The sequence below is a fragment of the Lampris incognitus genome, chromosome 13 (assembly GCF_029633865.1).
Source record: "Lampris incognitus isolate fLamInc1 chromosome 13, fLamInc1.hap2, whole genome shotgun sequence".
NCBI lineage: Eukaryota > Metazoa > Chordata > Actinopteri > Lampriformes > Lampridae > Lampris > Lampris incognitus.
Genome location: NC_079223.1, coordinates 18,570,849 through 18,598,348, shown reverse-complemented (window position 1 = coordinate 18,598,348; position 27,500 = coordinate 18,570,849). Strand labels below are relative to the sequence as shown.

General features: G+C 45.6%; 1 protein-coding gene across 1 annotated transcript in view; it reads left to right on the top strand.

Annotated features, from left to right (window-relative positions):
• The window catches only part of ccser2a (coiled-coil serine-rich protein 2a), a 96,322-nt gene extending 75,458 nt beyond the window's left edge, over positions 1 to 20,864 (top strand). Inside the window, 1 exon segment of the mRNA XM_056292118.1 lies at positions 17,876 to 20,864. Within this exon segment, the coding sequence (XP_056148093.1) occupies positions 17,876 to 18,652 (777 nt within the window). The 3' untranslated portion in view covers positions 18,653 to 20,864.
• The last annotated feature ends 6,636 nt before the right edge of the window (positions 20,865 to 27,500 follow it).

The window sequence follows — 27,500 nt, the reverse complement described above, 5'->3', positions numbered from 1 at the left end:
AAGCAGTTGCTAACCTTATAATACAACATTGCTGCACCGTTAGACGGCTGGAGACTTTGCCCAAGCATTTTGATGCCTTCTGGGGACAGATAGATGTTGACAGTTTCCCCAGATAGCTCCGCATCTCTCTGAACATTTAGTTGAGAAAATGATGGTATCTTTTGCCTGTTTGCCACATTTATGAAGAAGTGACAAGGCAGAGGGCATAGGGTAAACAAACGGAGGGAGAAGGGGCCCTTCCTCTTTCTCTTTCTCTCTGTCACATTCATACCTCTAGACACTATCAAATTCAGTGGTATCCCACGGTCAAGTTAAGTACCTTCATCGAGCAGTCCCTCCTTGCAGTGTCTCAATTTCTACTCTTCATCAAATCCTTTCTCTCACACACACATTTCTTATTCCATGCATTCTTACCTGTATTTTTTATCCTTTCATTCTCCCACCATTATGTATACATGTGCCTGCATTTTGTTTTTTTTTCTTCTGCTATGTCTTATCCTCTTTTTTCTTTCTTTCTTTCTCTCTTGACAGTTCAAGGCACCTTTATATAAGCCTATCAAGTTATCTTTAGCCATTAAATTCCAGCTTGGAGCGCCTTCGCTACCCTCACTACAAAAGCCAGTTGCAACAGTCTTGTAATGCCAACTGCATTATTGTAAAGGAAAAGTTTTGCCGACAATGGATACAAGCTGGGACATTTCTAGGGTCTGAAGCCTAAGTCTTGTCATTTGCCGTCAGTATTTGGTCAGTAGAGCTTCTACCTCGATACTGGGAGGTTTAGGTTTCCATCCCTGCTTGAGAGCTACCAAAAACCTGGTCCCTTGCTCTGCATGACACTCACCATTAGCTGAAGTCAAGTCAAACTTTGTTTATATATCACATTTCACACACACACACACACACACACACACACACACACACAAAAATCACAATCTGGTTCACAAAGCAGGGATGAATAACAAATCATGGATAAAAAAGAGAAATGGAAGGAAAAAGAATAAAGAAGTGTATCAAGAATACTGGATTGAGTTCTGACATTGTAGTCGTCTTCTGTTTTGGGAATATTCTCGTGTACTTAAACAACTTCAAGGCAAAGAAATGAGGATGAGCTGATGATCCTTGAGTCATCTTGCTTCAGGCAAGGCTTCTTTACTTTGTCATCTGTAAGTCATTATTCAAAGAGCATCGTAAAGCAGCAGCGAAACATCAATTTTATATGTTTTTTTTTCCACATTGCTCAAACTTCTTTTTTGGCCTGTTTATTTTTAATTTTCAGCCTCATGGCCCATCTTCCTACAGTGTTTTGTTTTTTGTTTTTTGAGGCCAAATCAAATTTATTTGTATAGCCATCTCATCTCATCTCATCTCATCTCATCTCATCTCATCTCATCTCATCTCATCATCAGCCGCTTCTCCGGGGTCGGGTCGTGGTGGCAGCAAGCTAAGTAGGGCACTCCAGACGTCCCTGTCCCCAGCAATGCCCTCCAGCTCCTCCTGGGGGATCCCAAGGCGTTCCCAAGCCAGACTGGATACGTAGTCCCTCCAGCAGGTTCTGGGTCTACCCCAGGGTCTCCTCCCAGTTGGACATGCCTGGAAAACCTCCAAAGGAAGGCGCCCAAGAGGCATCCCAATCAGATGCCCGAACCACCTCAACTGGCTCCTTTTGACGTGAAGGAGCAGCAGCTCTACTGCGAGCTCCCTCCCTCCGAGCTCCTCACCCTATATCTAAGGCTGAGCCCAGACACCCTACAGAGGAAACTCATTTCAGCTGCTTGTATCCGCGATCTCACCCTTTCGGTCACTACCCAAAACTCATGACCATAGGTGAGGGTTGGAACAAAGATTGACCGGTAAATTGAGAGCTTTGCCTTCCGGTTCAGCTCTCTCTTCACCTCTTCACCACAACAGTCTGGTACAACATCCGCATTACTGCTGATGCTGCGTCAATATTATACAAATTGGTGCAGCTGATACTGCACTAATTAGTATAGCCTAAAGTAACAAGGTAGTCCCAAAGCACTTTACAATCAGTGCAATATACAACATCCCCTTAGACCCTCAACTCAGATGAGTCAAGTTCAACTTTATTGTCATATGTATTTAGAATACAATGAAGTTCTTGTGCTCTGGTTCTCTCTGCCTTAACACAAATGACACCCCCCCCCCTAAAAAATAAATAAAATAAAATAAAAACATTACAGACCTATATAGACTATGTGCACATGAACCCATACATTATGTACACAATATACAGTACATGATAAAGCATCAATGTAAGGTGCATATGGGTGTGTCAGCTGTTCAGCAACCTGACTGCCTGTGGAAAGAAACCATTACTGAGATGGGTGGTGTGTGATTTGATGCTCTGGTAACGTTTTTTAGATGGAAGGAGCGAGAACAGAACATGGACAGAATGACCGGTATCCTTAATGATGTTTTGGGGTTTCCTTTTGCAGCAAGTGGTGTAAATATTGTGAAGTTGCATGCCCATGATTTTTTTCTGCTGTCTTTACAGTCCTTTGAAGCAGTCTGCAGTCGTGAGCAGTCAGGTTGCCAAACCACACTGTGATACAGCCTGTCAAGACACTCTCCAGGGTACTGCCATAGAACTTCATAGAGTTTTGGTACTCGTACCAAAACTATTGAGACACCTCAGAAAATACAGTCTCTGCTGTGTCTTCCTGAGGATGCAATTGGTGTTGAGAGACCATGTGAGGGTGTCTGTGATGTGTAAACCAAGAAATCTTAAAATGTCAACAATGGCATCAGATGACCCATTGATGGAAATAGGAATGTGGTTTTCTCTGCTCTTTCTAAAGTCAACAATAATTTCTTTTGTCTTATTGACATTTAAAGAGAGGTTTTGATCATGACACCATATGGTTAAATCTTCCACCTCCCTTCTAAAGTCCCTCTCATCACTGTAGCATTCCTTGTCCCCCGATTTAAAAGCAGTGGTATGCTCCCTCAACCTCAGGCGAATGTCACTGTAAATCCAGGGCTTCTGGATGGGGTAAGAGTGAATACACTGTACTGGGATACAATTATCCACACAGAATCTAACATAGCCAGTGACCGATTCAGCATACTCATCCAAACTTGAGGCTAAATCCTTGAAGATTGACCAGTCTGTTAATTCAGAACGTCCCTGAAGTATGGGTTCCTTTTCTGTAGTCCAGTACTGTACTGACTTCACAGTGGGCTGCATGCACTTCACTTTCTGCTTGTAGGCAGGGAACAAGAGCACTGACAGGTGGTTGGATTTGCCAAAGTGAGGTCGTGTGATAGACTTGTAAGCTGCCTTGACTGTGGAGTAACAGTGATTGAGAGTCTTATTGCCTCTGGTTGAGCAGGTGACATGTTGGATTTTGGTAGCACAGATTTCAGGTTACAGTGGTGAAAGTCCCCTGCCGCAATTGAAATGGCCTCGGGGTGTAAGTTCTCCTGGCTGCTAATGGGTCCATACAGTTCGTCCGGTGCTGCTGCAGTGGTATGTAGATATCAGTTAACAACATGCAGGGGAATTCCCTTGGGCGATAGAATGGTCTGCATCTTATTGTTAGTGATTCCAACACTGGCGAACAGGGCTGAGAGACTATTTCCATGTCAGTGCACCATGAATTGCTAACAAAGAAGCATACACCACCTCTCTTTACCTTGCCAGTAGTCATGAAACGGTCCATGCTGTGCACATAAAAACCCTCCAGTTGTGTATCCATCCCTATTAGGTGTATTAGGGCCCAGCCAAGTCTCTGTAAAGCAGAACACAAAACAATCCATTTCCCTTTGAGAGCTTATTCGGCAATGAAGTTCATCTAGCTTGTTGTCAAGGGACTGGACGTTGGAAAGCAATAGGCTTGGAATCGGGGGCCGGGTAGGACACTGTCGTAGCCTCACCAGGGCACCACCTCTTTTACCTCGCTTCCGGCAGTGCTGACTGTGACCATACTCCTTGATGATACTGGTTTGTTGTAGGTAATCTGTCTCGGTGAGTTCTGCGGCTTCCAGCTGTTGGGAAGGTCTAATCTTAGGTCAGGTAAAGTCTGGCAATCATAGGTAATTGTGCAAGATGCGTTTTGTGCAGCAAAAGCGACGTATCACATGAAAACAAACGGCAAAGCGAGAGTAGCTCATAGCAAGTCACCATAGTACGGTGCCATCTTCGACATTCTATGTAGGAAACACTCCACAAGAAAAAACCTTATCAGGAAAATAATGGGAGAAACCTCAGGAAGAGCAACAAAGGAGGGATCCCTTTTCTGGGATGGACAGACGTGCAAAAGGTGTCGAATGCACAGAGTAGACAAGAGTAAAAGAATTACAATTTACAACCAGAGATGAGCTGAGTTAATGTAGAATAAATACGGTTAACATGTAGAATATAGCAAAGCAAATTAAAATATTAGGTTATAAAATTGTACGTAGAGGGTGAAAAGCATATGGAGTGAATTTGAGATCATCAAAAACAATGTCAAGCAACCCCACAGATGCAGTCAGGAGCCAGTGGGCCCATGTGCCACAACACTAGCTCTGCTCAATGGAGCCCTGGAGAGATAATAGACTGCAGAATGTGTCCTGTGTGCACGTGCAGACCCAGGCACGGCATTCACGTAGGGAGAATGAAAAAGAGAGAAGTGCTTAGAGTGGTGGAAATTAGTCATAGCCTTAGACAAATGATGCAAAAGCAATTATGAACAAGAACATCCCAAACGACAGGTTAACTCTCCAGGAGGATGGGAGTGGGACCAAGGGAAGACAGTGGTGCAGCCCTAACAGGATCCCAGATCCCAAAGTCCTCGAGGCAGTCCAGAGAGAGAGAGAGAGAGAGAGGAGGGGACTGATCCCATTGTCATCAGACAGTCCATAGAAAAATAATATTGGTCATGAAAGAGAGACAAAAAGAGAGTGGAGGAGACAGACGCATAACAGGCCACTCACCTGTACACAGTGTTAGTGTAGCAAGGCTTTTGCGGCATAACAAAATTGGCTGTTTTGGATGCCAAATTTCTTCTGTATAATTTGAGGACCCAGCTTGCTCCGTAGGCAACCCACGTTTAGTAAAAAAAAAAAAAGCCTTAATATTAGTGCAGAATCTCTTTGTGTTACTTTACAAGATGCCAACAAAATTTGGAGACACTAGTCTTGTCACAGCGGGAGACAGACTGGTAATGTATGAGCAACTATTTAACTGTCACGGCTCGAAAAATAATGTGTTTCGATGGTTCCCTAGTGTGAGCACAACAATAGCGATGATGTTTTCACTGCTGGTTCTGCCTTTTGTAGACAACGAAATGTAAGAAATGTCAGTTTGATAGCTCATAGTTTCGCACAATTAAACACCATGCAGCCTTGTGTAAATATTTTCTATGTGTACGAGAATTACCACTGCATCTTTGTATGTGTGTGTATTCATAGGTATGTATGCGTGCGTGTGTGTTTGTTAACATAATGCACATTCTTGGTCCGTGCGTGCGTCTGTATGGGTGCAGCCTTGTTATATTCTGTATGGGTGTGTGTGCATGTGTGTGTAATTTTGGCTGCATAGGTGCAGCCACCTATGTGTGCGTCTGAGCATCCACACTTCTTTTGTGCTGAAGGGAAGACACCACTGAGGGTTGGGCTGAACAATGAGTTCAGGAGACTTGGGACCAGGCATCAGACCTCGTTAATAAACCGATAAACAAACAAGCTGATGAGCAGCAGCACCGAAACAACTGGAACACAGCAGGCGGCGTTTCATCAGCGGCAGACAGAAAGGATAATCACTGCTACCTCCCACTCCCCTTTTGCCTCTAACGGGCACCCTCCCATTCGTCTCGTCATCTTCGTCTTCATCACTCTCTTCTTATTCTGCTTTAGCTTATGATTCTCTCTTTCTGTCTGTAATTTTATGTCTTTCCCTCCCTCTGCTCGTGGTAGCTTGTTACCGTTTCTACCTGTCATAATTAGGCGCTGTCAGAGAAAGAGAGAGAGGCGGGTGGCGGCTGGTGGGTGGCGGGGGTGCAGGTGGAAGTGAAAGACACATTGGGGAAAAAGAGGTAAAAAGAAGACAAAAGAGGGCCAGGGGTAAGACTCGGGACGAGAGGGAAACATGCGTTGTTAAGGAAGAAATGTGTCCTCGGCGTGACAGAAAATCACACAAAGCGTGAGAGAGTAATATGAAAGAGGCGGGGGGGAGATGGAGAGTGATGCACCCGAGTTTGCAGTCGCCACCAGGCAGTTAGATGATGAGAAGTTTCCTCGCTTAAATTCTGCCTTTACTCCTCTGCTCATGTCCGCTTTGCCAAAATCCTCCCGTAACAGACCCACATGAGTCTAGGCGTATTCAAATTTCCACACAAGCGCACAGGCGCACATGCACATGGGGTGCAATCTTACCGTCTTTGACAGACGAGAATGGAATAATGGCTGCGAATTGAGACACCAGCCAGATTTAAGGAGTGTTTCCTGGTATTTTCCCCAGCTGCCCACAGGGAACACTCCGTGGTGGACAGCGAATGGTGACATCCCAATATTGCTGTTATTGTCGCATGAAGCTTTGACCTTCAGAGGATAAACTTTCATTTTTCAGGGATGGAGTGTAGCGATGGAAGGATACTAGATTGAAGTCATCAGTGTCGTCGTGGCTGTGTCTGATTTTGAGAGGTTAGACGTAGAGCTGACATCCAGCTAAGGGATTTATTAGGGATTTAAGAAAAAACAGCTTTGCCTCAAGATTAATGATGTGCTTGCTTCAGGGGGGTTTTGTTTTGTTTTTGTTTTTTTATCTGTTTTGAGTCCATAAATTGCGCATTAAAGTCATGAAAAAAAAAATTCTCTCCCTCTTTCTCCCCAATTGTATCCGGCCAATTATCCCACTCATCCGAGGCACTGCAGTCACTGCTCCACCCCCTCTGCCGATCTGGGGAGGGCTGCAGACTACCACATGCCTCCTCTGATACATGTGGAGTCACCAGCCGCTTCTTTTCACCTGACAGTGAGGAGTTTCACCAGGGGGACGTAGCGTGTGGGAGGCTCATGCTATTTCCCCCAGTTCCTCCTCCCCCCTGAACAGGCACTGTGGTCAACCAGAGGAGGCGCTAGTGCAGCAACCAGGACACATACCCACATCCGGCTTCCCACTCGCAGACAAGGCCAATTGTGTCTGTAGGGACACCCGACCAAGCCGGAGGTGACACGGGGATTCAAACAGACGATCCCCATGTTGCTATGCAATGGAATAGACCGTTATGCTACCTGGACGCCGCAAAGTCATGAAAACTTACTGAGCCCATAAAATGCTGTATAAGTGTTCACTTGTAGTGGAAAAGCCAATATTGGCGTCGGCTGACTTCCAACCATTGGTCTTTGTAACATCTGTTCTGTGCTAACAGCTTTCCTACTAACGGGCGGTGTGGTACTTCACACTATTAGTATGTGCTCTTTTGTTGTTGCGGCATTTTTTTTCCTGAAACTTCATTTCTTCTCTTACCACGGTACAACAAGTCAAAACTCTCACATCCTTTCCGGTAGTCTCCTTTCTCGTGTGAGGCGCTGTCGGGCCTCCAGCTGAGAGCCTTGACGAGGTTTGGAAAATTCAAAATATTGATGGGAAAAGTTGCTGCAGAGACACAATAAAATTGCCAGTCACCATCTTGAGTTGCTGGAGAGTTAACTCATCGACACGCCCTCCTAACTCCCGTCGCCGAATGGCTTCCTCTCTGCAAATGAAGCCTTCGTGGGTGACTTCTAGCCCGGACCTCCTGCTGAACCTGTTTTATGAAGGACGTGGAGGGCTTTATATCAGGAGAACACATTCTTCACCCTGCCTCAACCAGGTCCAGCAGGAGGGGTCTGAAACACACACACACACACACACACAGAAGTGTGTGCGTGCGTGCGTGCGTGCGTGCGTGTGTGTGTGTGAAATGCTCAAAGTCTGGCTACTCAAATCACCCAATTTAGTCGGAGGAGTGAGGTGTGTTATTATTAACCGTTTTTATTTAGTAGCCAGCTCTCTGCTAAGTGTTGTTTATAAATGTCGCACAATGATCATGTTCTTATTTTGAACTTTCACTAATAAATCCTCCTGAAAGATTACGGTTTCTGTTTATGACCCGACACCCACTTCTCCATGCAAATGGAACAACGTGCTAGACAAAATTAATTACCATTAACTGCCAATTGAGAGGCCTAATTATATTTTATTTAGCCTTGAGACTTTTTCAGCAATTTCATATATAAACCCAAACTCAGCCTCTTTTCTATTTTTTTTTTTTTTTTTTGTTGCCGAATACCAAACAGGATTGTTTTTCATGATGTTTTTGATGAATACTTTTTTTCTGTTTTTTTCCTTTCCCCCTTGCCCTTATATACCCAGACTCTCTTCCTCCCCCTAGATTCATTAGTACAGATTACTTATTATTTAAAAATACTACCCCCCCATCCCCATCCCCCGACTGATTTAGTGGCCAACTCCCCCGCTACCACCACTAAAAAGGAAGAAGAAAAACACACCAGCAGCCCACAGACCCAATTCAGGTGACCGGGGCTCAGTGCCTCGTCACCCTGCTAACATTACAATATTCCACCCTGATCCAGAGTAGCGGGCCGGGATTCGGTGAGCGACGGTTTCCTGCCCATCGGCCCGAGCCCGGTCCTGCCCCCCCACCCCACCCCACCCCACCCACCCACTATGAACATCAAAGTTCTGGTGGGAGAAAGGAAAAGGAAAGAAGAGAGGAAAAAAGAAAGAATGGATGAATAAAGATTAAACCTGTTGGGATGGCTGGTGTGGGTGTTGGTGAGGTTCATGCCCCTGCCTGCTGGCTGGTGTCTGTTCCTCACCTCCCATCACCAGCTCCACCATTAATGCAAAAAAAACCCCCGATCGACTGACTTGGGTCTGGGTTGTGGGGGGTGGGTCCTTGTCCATCGCTTTGGGCCCGGCTCCCCACGGCCCCCCAATTCATACCTCATCCCCACAGTCATCAAAAGGCCGAGGGGGCGATAGGGGGCTGGACTCCGGTTATCACATCACATCACCCCCTGACCATCATTTCAGGTTCCACAACCCTCCCTGCCCCCACCCTACTCACCCAATAGATTCAGCTTCCCCTATACTCCTCTACCTCTTAGCCCCCTCCCCATTTACTTATTCATTTTACTTGCCTCCTTCCCCTCTCGTTTATTTCTCACTGTTATTATATACTTATCTATTCACTCCTTATTTCTATGAATTATTTTTTCTTCATTATCAATCCCATTACCCACCGTCAATATGTATGTCACACGCGTACACACACACACACACAAAACATTCTTGCATACACATACAACTATAAGATGCTGTTTATTGTGGCCGCCATGTCCCTGTCTAACAAAATTCTTTTGCTCAATTTTTTTAAATTTTCTTTTCCATGTTTGCTTTTGTTTTGCCCTGTCTGGTTTTGTTGTCTTGCTCTGCCTTCCCCTTGTCCTGCGCTTACACACCTGTACGAATGAGCCGAAACATGAAATCCATTAGAACAACAACAGCCCCTGCGAGGAGAGGTAAAAGTTGGTTTGCAGGACGGGAATATGTTTTTGAAATTGTAATTTTGGAGCGTGATGTTGAAATTGTAGGCCGTTTTTGCTGCCCCAAAACAGAATCCCCATTCTTGTTCTGCCGATACTCCATTTAGTACCGAGAGTCTGAGCTACATTATGATTATGTCTCCCTCTCTTCCATCAGCACACTGTTTCAAGTGTGAATGGCCGCTGCGTTGTCATGGTCAAAGGAGCACCATTTAAACCCCCGATGGCGGAGACTCGCTCCACGCGTGGTTTCTCGTGCGCTTCGGAACGGCGGTGTGACGAGGATGATGGCGGCTGTGGCGGCGAGATGATTCATTACGGGCATGGCAGCTATATAACCCACACAGCCTCGTACATTAGCGGGATTAAGGTCGCGTGCAGGCAAAATCGAAAGCGAGCAGCAGAAAAACACGCCATGTCAGGTGACAAACTGCGAGAACCGAGGCTAAAAACAACAAGGCAGAGCATCAGCAGCCATCACCGGCTTCTGCGAGGGAGAGGAAAGGACAGACGAATGAGTGCATGAAAGCTGTGAAATCCACGTATTAGATGAGGTTTGTCGGAGGAAGTAGCTGGTTTAATCTGTCGTGTTTGGTCCATCTTGAAACAGGCGTGCTGATTGAGAGCTGATTGGGTTCATCAGTAGATGGAGGGAGGAGATGAGTGTGCACTTGGAAGCACAAACCGGGGGGGGGGGTCCGGGTAGTGTAGCGGGCCATTCCATTGCCTACAACACGGGGAACGCCAGTTTGAATCCCCGTGTTACCTCCGCCTTGATCGGCCGTCCCTACAGACACAGTTGGCCGTGTCTGCAGGTGGGAAGTGGGATGTGGGTATGTGTCCTAGTCGTTGCACTAGCGCCTCCTCTGGTCTGGTCCTCCCACGTGCCACGTCCCCCTGGCGAAACTCCTCACTGTCCGGTGAAAATAAGTGGCTGGCGACTCCACATGTGTCACGAGGAGGCATGTGGTAGCCTGCAGCCCTCCCCGGATCGGCAGAGGGGGTGGAGCAGAAGAGTAGGGTAATTGGCCAGATACAGCTGGGGCAAAAAAGGGGGGAAATTCCAAAAAAGAAAAAAGAAAAGAAATAAAAGAAAAGAAAAGAAAGCACAAAGCAAGTATTGTCCATACGTACTGAACTGACTGTGATCGAAGAAACAGTGTTAGCGTCTCGTTCTCTACTTGTCATTCTGCTGCCCTTTTGGTAATGATTACATGTTATGCACAAGGAGCAGGTCCTTATTAAAGATTTACAACATGAAGTATCATAACCTTTACGTCAGGAGTTGGATGACTTTTTTTCTCTTTTTTTTGGCTGTTGACAGCAGCAGTAGTGCTGGAAAGCAGGTTTCAAATCTTCTCTTTTTGCTGCAAATGCTCAAAGTTTGTAATCTTATCATCCTTCCAGTTATACCCCCCCCCAAAAAACCCTCATAGATGATTCCATTTGTTCTTCCTGACATTTTCCAGGCCACAACTAGGTGGAAAATTTAGCCATGCTGTTTAAGTCGGAGCTCAGAGATGCCAAAAAGATCTTGACATTGGCCCGTGTGTGATGTCATCCGCCTTATTCCGTGTTGACATAAGAAGAGTATAGGGGAGACACCCACGCATGACTCAGTGAGTTCTGCCATCATCCACGTCATCGGACTCCACCTTTTTTTTTCCTCCCCTTTTTCTCTCCAATTGCACCTGGCCAATTACCCCACTCTTCCAAGCCGTCCTGATCACTTCTCCACCCCCTCTGCCGATCCGGGGAGGGCTGCAGACTACCACATGCCTCCTCTGATACATGTGGAGTCGCCAGCCGCTTCTTTTCACCTGACAGTGAGGAGTTTTGCCAGGGGGACGTAGCGTGTGGGAGGATCACGCTATTCACCCCAGCCCCCGCCCCCCCAAACAGGCACTCCAACCAGCCAGAGGAGGCGCTAGTGCAGCGACCAGGACACATACCCACATCCGGCTTCCCAACCACAGGCACGGCCAATTGTGTCTGTAGGGACGTCCGACCAAGCCGGTTTTAACATGGGGATTTGAACCGCCGAGCCCCGTGTTGGTATGCAACGGAATAGACCACCGCACTACCCGGATGCCATTGTACTCTATCTTTATCGCCCCTTTTAGACCAGGACCAACCCAAAGCTCTCTGTGTGAGTCTGGTGTTGGGGTTTGGGACTGTAATGGCAGACGTGGGCCTTGACATGTCTTGGTCAGGCTGTGCCGGCTCCTCTTCAGAGGCTCATCAGTGTTATTTGCCGTCAAGATGTGATCCCTGTCTGTTTCAGGCCAACTGGCATCGGCACTGAACTTTGGCTCGGATGGAGAGACTAGAATGGTGCTGTTGTACTCGTCTTAGTTTCTGTCTTTTCTCTCTCCTTCACCGCCGTATCTCGTGCTTTCATCTAGAACTGAGAGCTCAAGTGTAGGCTGCCTGTCACTGCCATTTTCTTTTTTTTTTTTGGAGAAGTGATATGCCATAATAGAAACACTCACAGTTCACTATTCTGTGTGTGCTTGCATGTGTGTGTGTGTGTGTGCACACGTGTGTGTGTCCTTCACGGTTGGATGAGTTTGTGTTGACTTTATTACAGCTTAATGTATTGATGCGGCGCGGCACGTGCTTTTCATCCGTGTGTGTTCTGTGGATGTGCGTTGGGGAGATTGATGAGTGATGTTGTGAACTGTGATTTGTGCACGTGTTTCCATTTGAATGCTCGACAATATCAGACTATTCAACTCACACTGGGCTAAATTAATGAGCTGCACAGATGAAATTTGAAAGATTTTTCTCTCTCTGTCTCTCTCTCTCTCGCAGTCGCAGGGCGCGTTTATTAATTAACTTTACGGATTTGACATTGACATGGCGTCTGATGTGTTGCTTAATTTTGTTTTTTACTAATGTGTCTTATCAATGGGGTCCGTGTGCATACGCACATGTGTTTGTGTGTGCGTGCATGTGTGTGTGTCTGCGGTGATGACTTGTTGGTATGTCATGTGTGTTGTCCTTTGTGTTTCTCTCTGTGTAGGGTGTGCAGCCTGCCCCCTTGTCATCCCCGTGGCAGGCTCAGCAGCAGGGCTCGCCCCATGCCAGCATGCTGCAGCGCAGACAGAGTGAGTCACTAACACACTGGATGCTTCTTCTGCCCCCCTTAAACTACGTTTTGTTTGGTTGTTTTTCCCTCTAACCTTTCTGACGCCTGCCTTCCTTCACCCAGCACTTCTTCAAGTTCACTCGAAAACGAAAATATCCACTTTAAAAAGCCCCCACTGAGTAAAATTCCCTTTGGTTGGCAAGTAGTTACGCACTTAAGGGCGGAATAAATCGTATTTCTTAAAATCTACATAAAGAGTGGGGTTTTTTTGTTGTTGACCAAAATGGCGTTTTTGGATGAAAAGCATAGCCTTTCTTTCTCTCTGTCTCAGTTACGGTTTCTCAAGACGTCTCGGTATTAGACTGCTACCGATCTGTCCATTAACCCACATTTGTTGTCTCACATTTTTTTGGTCTGTCTGCTGGGCAAAATGTGCAGCTAAATGCTATATTACAATGCGTGAATGAAGCTACAGATAACGTTTTCCCTTTTGTAGCGTTGTTTAACGGGGAATCAGTTCTGATAATGTGGACAACGCACTTGACCAAAGTCTTTTTTATCAGTGACTGCATCAGTTTGTGAGTCTTCCGTAGGTGGTGAAACGGTGCACTTTGACCTTACTTTGCAGATTGTTGCTATCGAGAGCGAAAAAAAAAGTAGCAAAAAATTAACAACTAATTGTCTGGCTTTGCTCTTTGAATGGAGTTCGATCCAATCTCATTTCATGGAGGAAAGTTGGGACCACAGGGAGGAAGACCGCCCCACCTCGCCTCGCTCACCCGGTCCCACAACCATTAAGAGCGTTTTTTCTTCTTCTTCTTTTGTGCTTTGCTGATGAGTTAGCAGGTAGGGGAGGCTGGTGAAGAGAAAGGGACGAGCAAATAGGCCAGATGTAGCGAAAGAGAAATATAAAGAGAATCATAACGATCATCATGAAAGACTGGGGGGGGGGTCAGACCCCGAGTTCCTTTGGTCCACCTTGGCGAGACTTGTTGGCGAATCAGGTTGGGCGGCGAAGTATGGGGATGTTTTTTGTTTTTTTTTACTATGTAAGACGGGTTTCAGTATCAGGCACGCTTGTGTTTGGACTATTTTTGATTAAAAAAAAGTGTCGGCAAACCCTGCTATCAGTCAAATTGTGTTCTCCAACACCTTGGCCTGGTTTGAATAAAAACAGGACAAACCCCGACAACACTTCAAAATGTGAATGAAAGGAAAACTGAGAGTAGTTGTGATATTCATATATAGTATATATATATGCCAGTAAATATTCAGTCAGAGGGAGGTATGAATTGAAAAAGTAGGATTGAGAAAAGTATGTATTTTCCCATTCATTGAGCAAAGCAGTAATGCTCTGGCCCCCTACCGAGAGCACTCGTACACAAACCAGCCGGCAGTTTGTTATTGCTGGTAATGAAGGTCTTTTGAATGGAAAATAGGAATTGGCAGTGCTGGGATTTGAAATAGAAAAAAAAACAATACAAAAAAAAGGGGGATTACAGTCATATGGGTGTGTGTGTGAATGGAAGATGCAGAGACTCTGGTTTGCATAAAATTGGTTTGTTTCTCAGCATATCTCGTGGCCTTTGTTTCAGTGCACAAGTTGATTCTCAGTGCTGGAATCATGGCGTCTTAACCCCAGTAGGTTTCTTTGTGTTGTATATGTTATATGTTTGGCCAACCTCTCTCTCTCTCTCTCTCTCTCTCTCTCTCTCTCTCTCTCTCTCTCTCTCTCTCTCTCCCTCTCCATCTGCGTCCTCACTCCTTTCTCCTCTGTGCTCTCATGTCTGTAAACTGGTCTTCCGTCCTCTGCCTTTTCTCCCTTTGCCTCGCCACACATAACGCCTATGGCAAGGAGTGGAGCCCCTAGTGCAATACTTCACTGACAACGCGTGGTACAGTAACCCTTTCTTAACATGCACATGACTTGCCTCCCTCTCAGCCTCCTGCCAGCACGCGAGGCCGGGGCTGGCTGTGACGCGGCACGACAGAAGCATGCCCATCCACATCTTCATCTGCATGCCTCGCACCGGGGTTTTCCTGCTGTTCTCTCTGTTGTTGTGACATGTTGACCTTGTGTAACGTCACTTGCAGCTTCCGTCTCTGCTCTTACCCCGGAAGAGAGTTTGGGGTTACACATATGCTGCTTTTTTTTTTCTTTCTCCCGAGTTTGGAGCTCATTAATTGTTCATATTTTTCATCTTCCTTTTCCATTAGCCTTTTTTTTTCTTTTGTATTGGAGTGTGACGTTTTTCCTATCTTGGTTTTGTGCTGCTTTTTTGTTTCTTCTCTGCAGTCTGTTTCAGACTATCATCACTTTTTATCGGCTCCACCGTAATGAGTGGAGTGCTTATGAGCCATCACGCATGCATTTATGAATTCCTCTCAGTATTTCTCTTCATATTTCCATTGGGTGAGCTGGCGTTGTGTTTGCCTAAGTGTTTCAGCTTTATGTATAACCCAGCACAGATCTGTCTGAAAGAATAAGGGTTATGAATAACTCTTTGCTATTATATCTGAAGGCGTATTACCGCTGCCCTGAGCGATGGCCTTTATCCTTAACAGCAGCGTCATACTCAGCATCACAGTTTCTAATAGACAAATGTGAGCAATCACACCTCCCTGCCCGCACGCCACCTAGCTCGATCCATAATGCTTACATTGGCACAACAGCCAAATAACTGTCCTCATGGCCATCAATATAAAATAACATTATCAAGTTTGAACTAGCGCTGAAATAGATGTGGCACTACACTGTCATTCTTATCCTCATGTGTAATCCAGAGCAGTATAACCTCGGGAAAGCAAATGGGGTAGTTTTCATGCTGACTCTGATGATGATTTTCATTCTGACATTTAGTCTGACTGGATTTAGACTCTAGAGGAGTTTTCTTATCCTAGCCCCCCGACATCTCTTAGATGCCTTTGAATCTCGGTCAGATCCTGATATCTCCACTTTTTCCTTAGACAGATTGTGTCCAGGGAAGGTGGTAACTATAGTAGATGGTGAAGTAAGATACTGACTTATCGGCAGTGTTTCAGAAAGCCTTAAATGATCTCCAGTCATCAGTAGATACAGTAGAGAGCATCATGGTTACCATGACTGTACTGTATGGCTCAGCATTTTGACTATTTTGACAATACATGTGAAAATGTATGCACTCAATGTATACCACTGAATTTACAATGTCACACGTTGTGTGCCAAGGACATTATGGTCAGTATTTGTGAACGTGAACCTATTTGTCCCAAAGCTGCTATAAAACAGGGTACCGAATGCTCTAATCTATGATGTTATACTAAAGACACAATGCTCCATTAACCAAGAATGGGAAAATGATTTTTGTAGACTGCTAGAATATTTGTTTCACAGATTACAATTAAATGTTATAAAATATACCATTATCCCCAGAAACTCATCATGAGTAATGTCACTGTCACCTTTTCCATCTCTGCCAATTCATTTTCTGTGGAGCTCTGCATTAGCGAGCCCCCTGCATAATTAGGGGATTTGGAGATGCTATTCTATCTTGTTTCTGGCTGCCGCAGTCAGTAGTGAGTACTCAGCCACTCAGAATGAGCTTTTCCTATAGTACAGAAATGAATTCGAGGGCGTCTGGATAGCGTAGCAGTCTATTCCGTTGCCTACCAACACGGGGATCGCCTGCTTGAATCCCCGTGTTATCTCCGGCTTGGTCAGGCGTCCCTACAGACACAATTGGCTGTGTCTGCGGGTGGGGAGTCGGATGTGGGTATGTGTCCTGATCACTGCATTAGCGCCTCCTCTGGTCGGTCGGGGGGCCTGTTCAGGGGGGGAGGGGGAATAGTGTGATCCTCCCACACGCTACATCCCCCTGGCGAAACTCCTCACTGTCAGGTGAAAAGAAGCGGCTGGTGACTCCACATGTATAGGTGGAGGCATGTGGTAGTCTGCAGCCCTCTCCGGATCAGCAGAGGAGGTGGAGCAGCAACCGGGACGGCTCGGAGAGCGGGGTGATTGGCCAGGTACAATTGGGGAGTTTGAATTCAATGGCATTCCCTTTTTATAAGACTCAATAATTTGTAATCCGTGCAGTGCCAATGTCTTGGGACAGACTACACACTTGAATGTCAAAAGCCCACAGATGCACAATAATTTATTCAGGTATTAATGAACTACGAACTTTATAATGTGAAAACACGTGTCCCGGCCCTTTTAGCCAAAAGCTGAAAACACTCTGAAGATGCCAAGTAATAAATTAGCATCAGCAGGACCAGCACAGCAACAATTGTGAGGATGGGCTGAGTGGTGTAGTGTGGCATGGGACCAGGAGATGGCGCTGTGGCCTCGGACATTCACTGTGCAACACGGAGTGGACGGATTGCAGCGACAGACATTATAGGCAGGCTTTTACAAATACGTGTGCTAGACGTACCTGGAATATTTAATTATCTCTTTTCCTCCGCCAGTGTGAGTCTAAGCCACACTGAGCCCTTTTCCATCCACTCTTGGTGTGTAGGCCGTTTGGCCAGGATTCACATCAAATCAACTTTAATTCCACACAGTTTTAGTTGCCATTTGAGTTTGTTTTTGTTTTTTTCTTTGGTGGGGGATGTGACACCCTAAAGCCTTGCTCCACCTACAGAGCCACAAGGTTGATACACAGATGTCACTCCACCGCTTTGGCCGTACATAAGAGGTTTCTTACCCACTTGTGAGAACACAAGCCAGATACCAAGACTGAAGCTGGCACAGTAACAGTGACTCTATTTCCTATCCCTTTAAGAAGCTACTTAGAAGAAAAACAATCTGTCTAATTCCAGTAATAGCATAAACATTATTTAGACCATAATATCATAACACAAATAACTGTCTGACTTTCTCATTGAGCTAAGCAGCTTTAGACAAAGCCCTGGTTACAAGATCGTGAGTTGGGGATCAACAATCATATCTGACAGGGCAGTTCTTACACGCTATAGAATAAATTCTTAAATTAATAGAATCAATGAAAAGGAAAATAATCCTTTCAGTTTTGAATTCCAACCTGTTTCTCCCACTGCAAAAATGAATAAATAAAGGCCTTGTTTCTACAGGGCTCAAAAAAGGTCCAACCAAACAAAAAATTCTTAAAATTGATGAAGAGGGACTCAAGGTCCAGCCTTATTATACATGGATTATACAACTCCATTTTGGAGAGACAAATTTTTCTGAACTGCAATTAATATGTATTTCTTCTATTTTTCCTGCAGCCTCGAATACTACAGCCTTTCAACCCCTGCCTCAACGAGCATTTCCAACAGGAAAGACTAGTAAAAACTCCCCTAACCGAGGGCCACAGTGACCCCAAAAGGAGAGGTAGTAGAGACAGGGGACCCCATATAAACACTGCCACCCCTTCTGGAGCCCTTGCTACAGACGTATCAGGTGCAGCAGGTACCCTGGCCCCAGACTCAGAAAAGCTGAGCCTTCTCCTCGGTGCACACCTCCACGTCCTTGACCACTTGGGCTCCAGCATTCCACAGGAGGCCATTGCCAGAGACAGATGGACGTCAGCAGTTCAGTCAGGGGTAGACCTGGGACAGACAACTGATGAGACACTGCCGAATTCTGGTGCTCCCAGTTCTGATGTTTTGATGCACCCTCGTGTGCTGCAGCCTCCACGTCTCCACAAGCGTGTGTCCGTCCCAGCGCTGCTGCCAGGGCGCGCCAGTGGCTCCACCCCTCTCAAGGCAGGATGCTTCTCAGGGTGTTTGGGTAATCCCCGGGCCAAGCAGTTGCCCCCTCCATCCAGAGGCCTACCCTGCTTTAACTCAGGACCCCAAGCTCAGCTTCCAGGTCTGGGACGTGTGTCACTGCCTCAAGCCCGCACGGCAATGGAGCCCTTGAGAGATCCACAGAGCAGTGACACCAAAACAAACAACTCCAGCCAGGACGAGCCCACTCCTGGGGAATTCAGAGACCCTGGTGCAACTAGGGTCCTTATCCCTGCTAGCCAATCACGCCTCCCCAAGCCAAAGATCCACTGAGACGCTTACCCAAATCACAGATCAAATCTTCAGACTGAAATCTCCTGTTTTGGACATCCGCTTTTGACTGATACATCATCAACATCCATCCTTTTTGTGCTTTTGCTCACTGCATGTCCATAACAACATACATTGTGTGAGATCATGAAATCTGAATGGACACTTCACTGGCAATTCCTGTATTAGCAGACCATGCACTGGCAGAATTAGTCTTTCAAAATAAGGGTTTCAGTTCCAGATGATCACAGTACAGTATGTGGCATCAACTCATTTATAAAACAGTCCACAATAGTATCATACGCCATACAGTCTCTCAAAATGACTTCCACAAATTAAATGTCCTGATGGACCACAGAAGATCCGAGAAATCTGGCTAATGTCCAGTATACTTGCTGGATTAAAAACCATTGTTTTTAATGCACAAACATAGTCGTACTAACTTAATCTGGGTTTCCTCACATGGCTAGACCCTCTGATGCTCAACTGCAAAATACGGATTAAAGCACAGAGGTGACATGGATGTAACCTTTGCTGTGTAAGAGAACACCCAAGGGAACATGAGGCTGAAAATAAAACAGCCAGTGGCGAGAAAGAGAAAAAAACATAATAGCAGAGCTATAATGGAGACCTGACCCCGCAGAACGTTTCATGTCAGAGAGAGTGCATATGCAAGGCTCGGCGTTTTCGGTTTTTACCAACTTTCACTGAAAAATACCCAGATTTTTAAACTGATTTTCACCCGGATTTTATGTTTCCATGGATCCAAAAGTTGTTCCTGTTCGTGTGAGGTTGTGTAACAGTGTCCTCTTGTGGCGAAATTCGACATGCTGGATGACTTTGAAAAATAAAAACTGAAAACGCCGAGCCTTGTGTATATGTGATGTTGTGTGTGTATGCATGTGTATCTGTACCGTGTGTATATGGTGATATGAAGTGAGCGGAAAAGAGGAAACAGCCTTTCAGTTGCTCCGTCTCGCGTGGGTTTCTTCCAGCAGTTCCTTTATATATGGGGTATAGCCGTCTGACTCATTGTCAGCTTGCCGCAATTTGAACCCCTGAGTGAGCATTCAAATTTTGCACATATTAGCGGATGAGACCATAAGCCCACTGTGAGTAAAGTGGTCTCACTGGGCTCATGGGAGGTGGCGAAGAGACCTGCTGAAATGGACTGAGCAGAATGTAAATGAGGTTTGGGCCCGTGGAGATCATTTAGATCATTAAAAGATATGCGCAGTCATTGAACAATTAGGTTACATTACTTGCCAGTGAAGAGCAGCAGAAGAAAAGCACCTACACACTCAGTTCTGCTTGGCATTGTCGTACCTGGCATGGGCATACACGCACACACAGACACACACAAACACACATACTTGATATGACAGACAATGTGTTTTGGAGTACCTTGCACTCAGTGACAGGTTTTTAACAGCGCAAGTTTGCAGGCAGGTGTGTGTGTGTGTGTGTGTGTGTGTGTGTTTCAGTGTGACTGCTGTCGTGTAAGTGTGTTTTCTCCCCCTTCCTTCACCTCACTCCTCAAAGGTATAACTTGGGTATTCTCAGGTGGGCAGCCTTTGAGGCTTCGGGGATGCTTACTCTTTTTAAGGATTGTGTATCTTTTGTGGAGCCCCCCCCCCCACACACACACACACACACTCAAAAGTTCCCAAAATGTCCCGACATGGAGAGCAGCTGTGTTTTTGAAAAAAGGGCCTTCCGACAGCAACTGTGCTCTCTTACCCATCATGCTGGTGTTTGCCTCTGGCACTGTCTGGTCTATTGCATCCAGTGATGAAGTGTGCGTAGACAGAAACACACACACACACACACACACACGTATATATACTTACGGACACACAAGTTACAGAGGCGCATGCACACGTGCTCCCGGACAGTTGCATGCAACTAACAGGACCGTTAGCGTGTGACTGTACAGGTGTTCCCACGTTCTGTGATGGTGTGGGTGTTTGTTTTGTGCTTTTCTGTATTTTGCTGCATTGTGTTGCTTATTGGGCTTAGCTGTCTAAATAGTGTGGTGGAGCTATCAGTTATTGGGGCCTAGCACACTGATCTGTCTGTCCCCTGTAGCTAAACATGGCTGTCTCTAGATCAGGGCTGTGTGTGTGTGTGTGTGTGTGTGTGTGTGTGGTGGCTAAAGCATTTTTACTTATTTTTTGGTTTTATTTTGGTTTGTGTGTATATATATATATATATATATATATATATATATACACTGGGACAGATAATGGGAAGTTGCAGGTAAAAGAATTATAGTGATATGTTGAAAAGCTGGAGGCACAAAGGAAACAAAGCCAGGCTATACACAACTGTGCTGTTGTGTGTGTGTGTGTGTGTGTGTGTGTGTGTGTGTATACCAGAGAAGGAGCAGAGACCGTTGGAGAAAACTCACAAGACGTTTGGGTGTGTGCTGTGGTCCAGAGAAAGGACGCATCCCCTCAGCCGTGTCACTCACTGCTTGGTAACGCCGAACAGCAAATCAATGTGGCCTGCTCTGTGTGCGAGTGTGTGAGCATGTGTGAGTGAGTGTCTGTGCATGCGCATACATTTATTTGTGTTTGAGTGTGTCCCCTGACACCCCTGGGCTCCAATGCTTCTTCTCTAGAAGGAAGTGTGTGTGTGTGTGCGTGTGTGCGTGTGTCTGCCCACAAGCCAAAGGTGACTCCATGCCAGGGAGAGCAGGACGGTGCTCGCTGTATCCCCCCGTCTTCACTTCAGCGACCCTGCCCAGTTTAGCAGTTCGCCAATCAGTCTTAATAGCTTGGCAACAACAGCAAAAACATGACTGAAAACCCTTCTTTAGCAACTTGGATTAATTATAACGCACAATTTTGACTTCTTTTTTTAATTTTGTTTTGGAAGGAAACTCACAGCGCTGTGGAGTTTGGCCTCGCAGCAGAAGCGGCTTGCTTCTTCTAGAGGCCTCGTATCAATGGCCCGGGACCGCACCGCGGTACCCTGGGCCATTCAATCGATAAATGAAAATGATTTGCATGCAAATCACAGACCAACGGACGGACTGAAGATGCAGATCAATTGCGAGACAGGATGTTCTGCGCTGTCTGATGATGTCTTCGGGGTCTCAGTGTTTTTGTTGCGTTTGAGAGCAGGTAATCGCCCCTGTTGCGAACAGGGATGGTACAACCTGTTCATGCACCGTCTCGTCTTTTACCCAGAAACTACCACCGGTTTTCAGGTTGTCTGGGAAACGAATGAACTCGACATTTCTACAGTACCGAGACTAAACCTCGGTCCAGCTCAGCGTGTGGATGACCACGCGTTATAACATGTGGCGGTCACTGCATTCATCACTTTATATGGCGTCAACGTGCGCTGGCCGCTGTCATGCTGCACACTGCTGCGTGGCCCCGAGGTGACAGAAACACTATTGTGGATGTTTAGTCATGTATTATGTAAATTAAAAAGCAAATATTAAAAAGGAAAGAAAAACAGTCTAATTAATCTATTAGTGATGCACTTTAAACAGCAGTAGTGTTCGCGCCCGGAAAACACTAAACTCGACTAAGAGGCTACTAATGTTTTGTTTTCTTTAGGTTTGACCAGATTTGACTTCTTCTTCTTCTTCTTCTTCTTCTTCTTCTTCTTCTGCTTCTTCCTCCGTTTGCAGTCGTGTGTCATGTTGTTCCTGGAGGCTCGGCGACCGCGCTAAACGTTGTGCTGAAACTTTACACTTCTTTTGGCATACATACGTGCGTTGATGGTCAAACGCCGTTGCGTGTGTCACATGTCAGCTTCCCGTCTTGTGACGGCAGCCATGTTGTGTCTCCAGGAGTCCATGATGTCTCCTCCCTCTGCCGGGTTCAGCAGTACCTGTAGAGCCAGCCCAGCTGGGTGGCGAGGGACTTCCTTCACAGATATCCTTACTCGCTGGTCTGGGTTACGGCCCTGTGATGGCCTGGCGGCCTGTCCAGGGTGTCTCCCGCCTGCCGCCCAGGGACTGCTGGGATAGGCTCCAGCGTCCCCACGCGACCCTGAGAGCAGGATAAGCGGTTTGGATAATGGATGGATGGTCTGGGTTACAGACCCCACACCCAATACAAAAATACACTCACAGACACACACACGCACATATGAAGCTGCTGTCATTTGTCATTTTAAGACGGAGGAAAGAACGGATGCTTTTGTTTTGTTGTTATGGTCTTATGTTTGCCTTTCTGTGGAAATAAAATGTGGTTTTGAAGAAAATCGAGCCTGTATAATGTTTCCTTGTTACTTTACACTGATTGTGTCATGCAACTTTGGTACCGATGTCTTCATAGTGCCTCATTGTATTAACTGTGCATATGTTACAATGCTTTTCAATCACATTCCTGTTGTGATATTTTTTTATATATATACTGTATTGATACCCGTGGAGAAATTATGCACTACATTTAACCCATCATAGCTGTGTAGCTAGGAGCAGTGGGCAGCCGCCGTGCAGCACCCGGGGACCAACTCCAGTTTGTCTTGCCATGCCTCGGTCAGGGGGCACAGACAGGAGTACTAATCCTAACATGCATGTCTTTTTGATGGTGGGGGGAACCCACCACAGACACGGGGAGAATATGCAAACTCCACACAGAGGTTGACCTGGGACGACCCCAGAGGTTGGACAACCCCGAAGTTCGAACCCAGGACCTTCTTTCTGTGAGGCGACAGTGCTAACCACTGGGCCACCGTGCCACCCCCCCCCCCCAATAAACAAAAAACAAATAATAATTATAACAAATACAGAAGGAAGACTTAAGACACTAATTCATTCTCTATACCTGCTAATCCAATGCAGGGTTGGGGGGTGTTGCGCTCTGTCTCAGCAGGTATTGGGCAGAAGGCAGGGAGATGCCCCGGACAAGTCGCAGTCAATCTCAGGGTGTATATAACCACCCACCCACCCCTCATTTATACCTGTATACAAGTCAGTGTCTCCAGTACACTGAACCTGCAAGTTACTGGACTGAGGGACGAGCTGCTCAGAGAAAACCCATGTAAACACAGGTTGAAAACGCCAACCCCATACAAGGGGACGGGGACGGAACTCAGGACCCTCTTTACATGAGGCAACAGTGCTTAACCGTTACGGTGCGATACCTGACCAGAGAGCTGATGAATCAGACAGGCAGAATTGTCAGAGTGGCACTTGTTCAGTATTTGCAGCAAGCGGCGACCACTGGGGCTGCAAGTTGAAGCCAATGCGGAAGTACCTTAATAAATTGCAGTTGCAGTTCCGGCTAGGTGGCGCCCTCCAAAAAAAACAAACAAGAAACGTCTCATCCAGTGTAAGTCAATGAGAGAACTCCCAACTTCTACCCACAAATACAAAGTCAATACATTTGTTTCTACGAGACTCAACTGATAATTTCGAGTCTGGCACACGGGGTGAGGGTGGTTATTTTGAGAATTATTGATCCATTAAGAAGATATTCAGTCAAGTTTTATCTTTATAGCCCAATATCCCAAATTAACAAATTTGCCTCAGTGGGCTTTACAGCCACGCAAATCCTGTCCTTAGATCCTTGCATCGGATAAGGAACAACTCCCTAAAAAACAAACCCTTTAACAAGGAGAGAAACAGAAACCTCAGGGAGAGCAACAGAGGAGGGATCTCTCTCCCAAGATGTTCAACGTGCAATGAATGTTGTGTGTACAGAATAAAACACAATGTACAGAATACAGCATTGAAAGAGGATAACAGAGTTATAATGGAATTATAAGCTATATGTCCAGATGCCACTGGAACAGCCCAGGACCTGAGCCATGCGACCATCATCACCATGGAGACCTGACAGGACAGACTACACATGCACACAGGGGACACTCACATCACACCATTCACATACATGGGAGAAAAGACAAGAAACAACATTGGTCAGACATCATAGTGAGGGAAGGATGCGACACTGAAACAGGATAACAACATGATATATATATATATATATATATATATATATATATATATATATATATATATATATATATAATGTGATGAGGAGGATGGCAAGCAGCATCCAGGTAGCGACCACCATCACCATTGAGACCTGGAAGGAGGAAAGACTACACATGCACACAGAGGAGACTCATCATACCATTCACATACATGAAAGAAGAGAAAGGAGAAGACATCATTGAGAGAAGAGAAGAGTTGCAATAGTCAATAATCTATACTCTATAATCTTGACAGCAGAACAGTGCCTGGTAAATTCATTGAGACAGAAACCGACCCGCCATGCACGACAGGTCGTGCAACAGGTCGTGCAACTAATTGTAGGTTAAGGCAAAAAAAGATGAGTTTTAAAACATTAAGGATGAAAAGAGTGGCTTGTTTAGGGTGTGCCTGCCTTGATTGACAGTTCTGTCAACTTGTCTGCCACTGAGGTCCCAGCCCAGCTCCACACATGGTCCACCCCATTGCCCAAATTTGGGTTTTCTGGCTGCAACAACTGACAAGATGGCGAAGAGCATAAGCCAAACTTTTGGCTTCAAAATGTCCCTTTAGAAGCCAACAGGTGATATCAAAGGTGCCCATCTTTATCGATGGTTTGCAGGGTTTGGGCCCACTCACGGGCCTGCTGGGCAATTTCTGTTAGCCCAGGTGCAATGAACCGAGCCCGGCAGCGAGAGAGAGAGAGAGAGGGGGCCAATGGATGGGAACCACAACTGAGATGACCATCTTTTTAAGGTCGGAATTAATTTGTTATCTTGGCAAAATAAACGCTGGCTTCAATTCTTCTCATCCTCCGCATACCATATGTTCTCCATTGCTGAGATAAGATAAACTTTAGTCATCCTTGCAGGGAATTTATTTTTGTGTAGCAGCAAAACAGGTTTAGACAGTCAGTGATGTCAAGTAGGCCAGTAGTGTGTGAGAATATAGTGTATGGGAGCGATAAAGAGTGGCACGGGGGTAAAAGTACAGGAAGAAGTGGGCAGTGTTACTCTAAATTTAAAAAAAAAAACAAAAACGTCCATTATAAAGCTTCCACTGTGGACCTTGTATACCATAGTCCAGTCACTAATGAGAGTCTTGGTTTCAGAGCAGATGGACTGATGGTGGCTTGCTGAGCGCACCATAAAAACGTGACTCTGTCATTAATTTGCAAGTGTGAGATATGCCGTAGAGGGTGACAAAGGATTTAAGATGAGAAAAAAAGAAAAGGAAAAACTAGGTTTACCAGGTTTTCTTTGGGATAAACTATTTATTTTTTAACAGAAGCAGATGTACTAAAGCAATATTTTAGTGGGTTTTAAGGTATCTCATGAAAAATGTATTGCAATACAAGCCACTAAAAAAGATATATCAGATTGATTTGTAAGCCTTACTTTCCTTTGCTACCATATGCTCTCGAGCTAGTTAAGTCGGGCTCGGAAAGTCAGGGTGTTTTTATCAGACTTTCCATTGAAAAACGACCTGCGAGAACTGATTTTCATCGGACTTTATGTGTAACACTAATCAGGCTAGTATGCCACCATCAAAAAAAAAAAAGTTAAATTCTGCGAGCTGCCTAGATTAACATCAGATAGTTAAGAAGTTAAATTTGCATTGAGTCCTGCTGGCTGAGTGTGATAAGAAGGTCTGCAGAGACTGGAAGACGGCAGACTGTCTGCAGGGCTCGAGCAGATTGGCCCGCCAGCATGCAGCAGATACACTGTCTGGATCCTAGCAGGCCCGTCTGAAGATGATCTGATTACCGGTGGAGACAACTGATATTGCTGGACAAGAAAAGCAAGCGATACTTGGGAACAAAAGTTAAATCACCTAATAAAGCTATGAAAAACTGTTTTGTTTTTTTTTGGCCAGTTTCTCACAGACCATGGATTAAATTCAGTTCATTCCTATCATTCGATCAGGAGTCTTGGCTCAGGGAAAGATACGCCTTTACATCATCTTTATGTCTGTGACTGGCCAACTACTTTTACACATAGATTGTTCCTGATTATACTTGATTCCTGGAGGATAAAGTCAGTTTTAGTTAAAGCCATATTGTAGTTACACTCCACGTACTAGTACTGCACTAGTCTTATTTCTGTCCCTCGAAACCCTTGAAACAGCTATACATATCCACAGGACAGCTGTTGAATACTCGGGTAGTGACAGAGAGGCTCAGAAGGCCTTTTTTGTATTTGACTTGTTTTAGGGGGAGGCTTTCTGCTCTCGCCAGCGCCCGCCACCTTCTGCGGTACCCAGCTGCCATCTCTTGAAGGAGAAATAGCCAGCATCGTTCTCCTCCTGCGGCGATACTTTCAAATATTCACAAACGCTTGCGGGCAAGAGGGTTTAACCGAGCGTGGCGAGGGTTGAAAGGAAACCTGACACTATATTTCAGTGTGCCACCATGGGACAGCTGGGGGAAACATGACCATAATTAGTCTCCCCTGACAGCTTGCTGTGCACTCTCACCTCCTGCAGGACAAGACCTTCTTCATTGGTTTTGCATATGTCTTTGCATACTTCCTACTAATTGGTTTCATATATGTGGTGGGATTGTGTTTATATGGCACCTCAGATCAACTTTACAAGGCAGTGGAATGCTAAGTGCTTAAAGGTGTGGCTAACTGTACCCTGCAAGATGTCTGTCAGGGGGGGGAGAGAGAGAGATGAGAGAGAGAGACGAGAGAGAGAGAGAGAGAGAAGAGAAGAGACGTGAGAGAGGAGAGAGAGAGAGAGAGAGAGAGAGGAAGAGAGAGAGAGAGAGAGAGAGGAGAGAGAGAAGAGAGAGAGAGAGAGAGATGAGTTTGTATATGATTCGCCTTTTTGTAGTCAATGACCGTAGTTTTATCCCAAATTCACAAACCTCATAACTGGTGCACAAATATCAACAATTGTGGGCTTGCA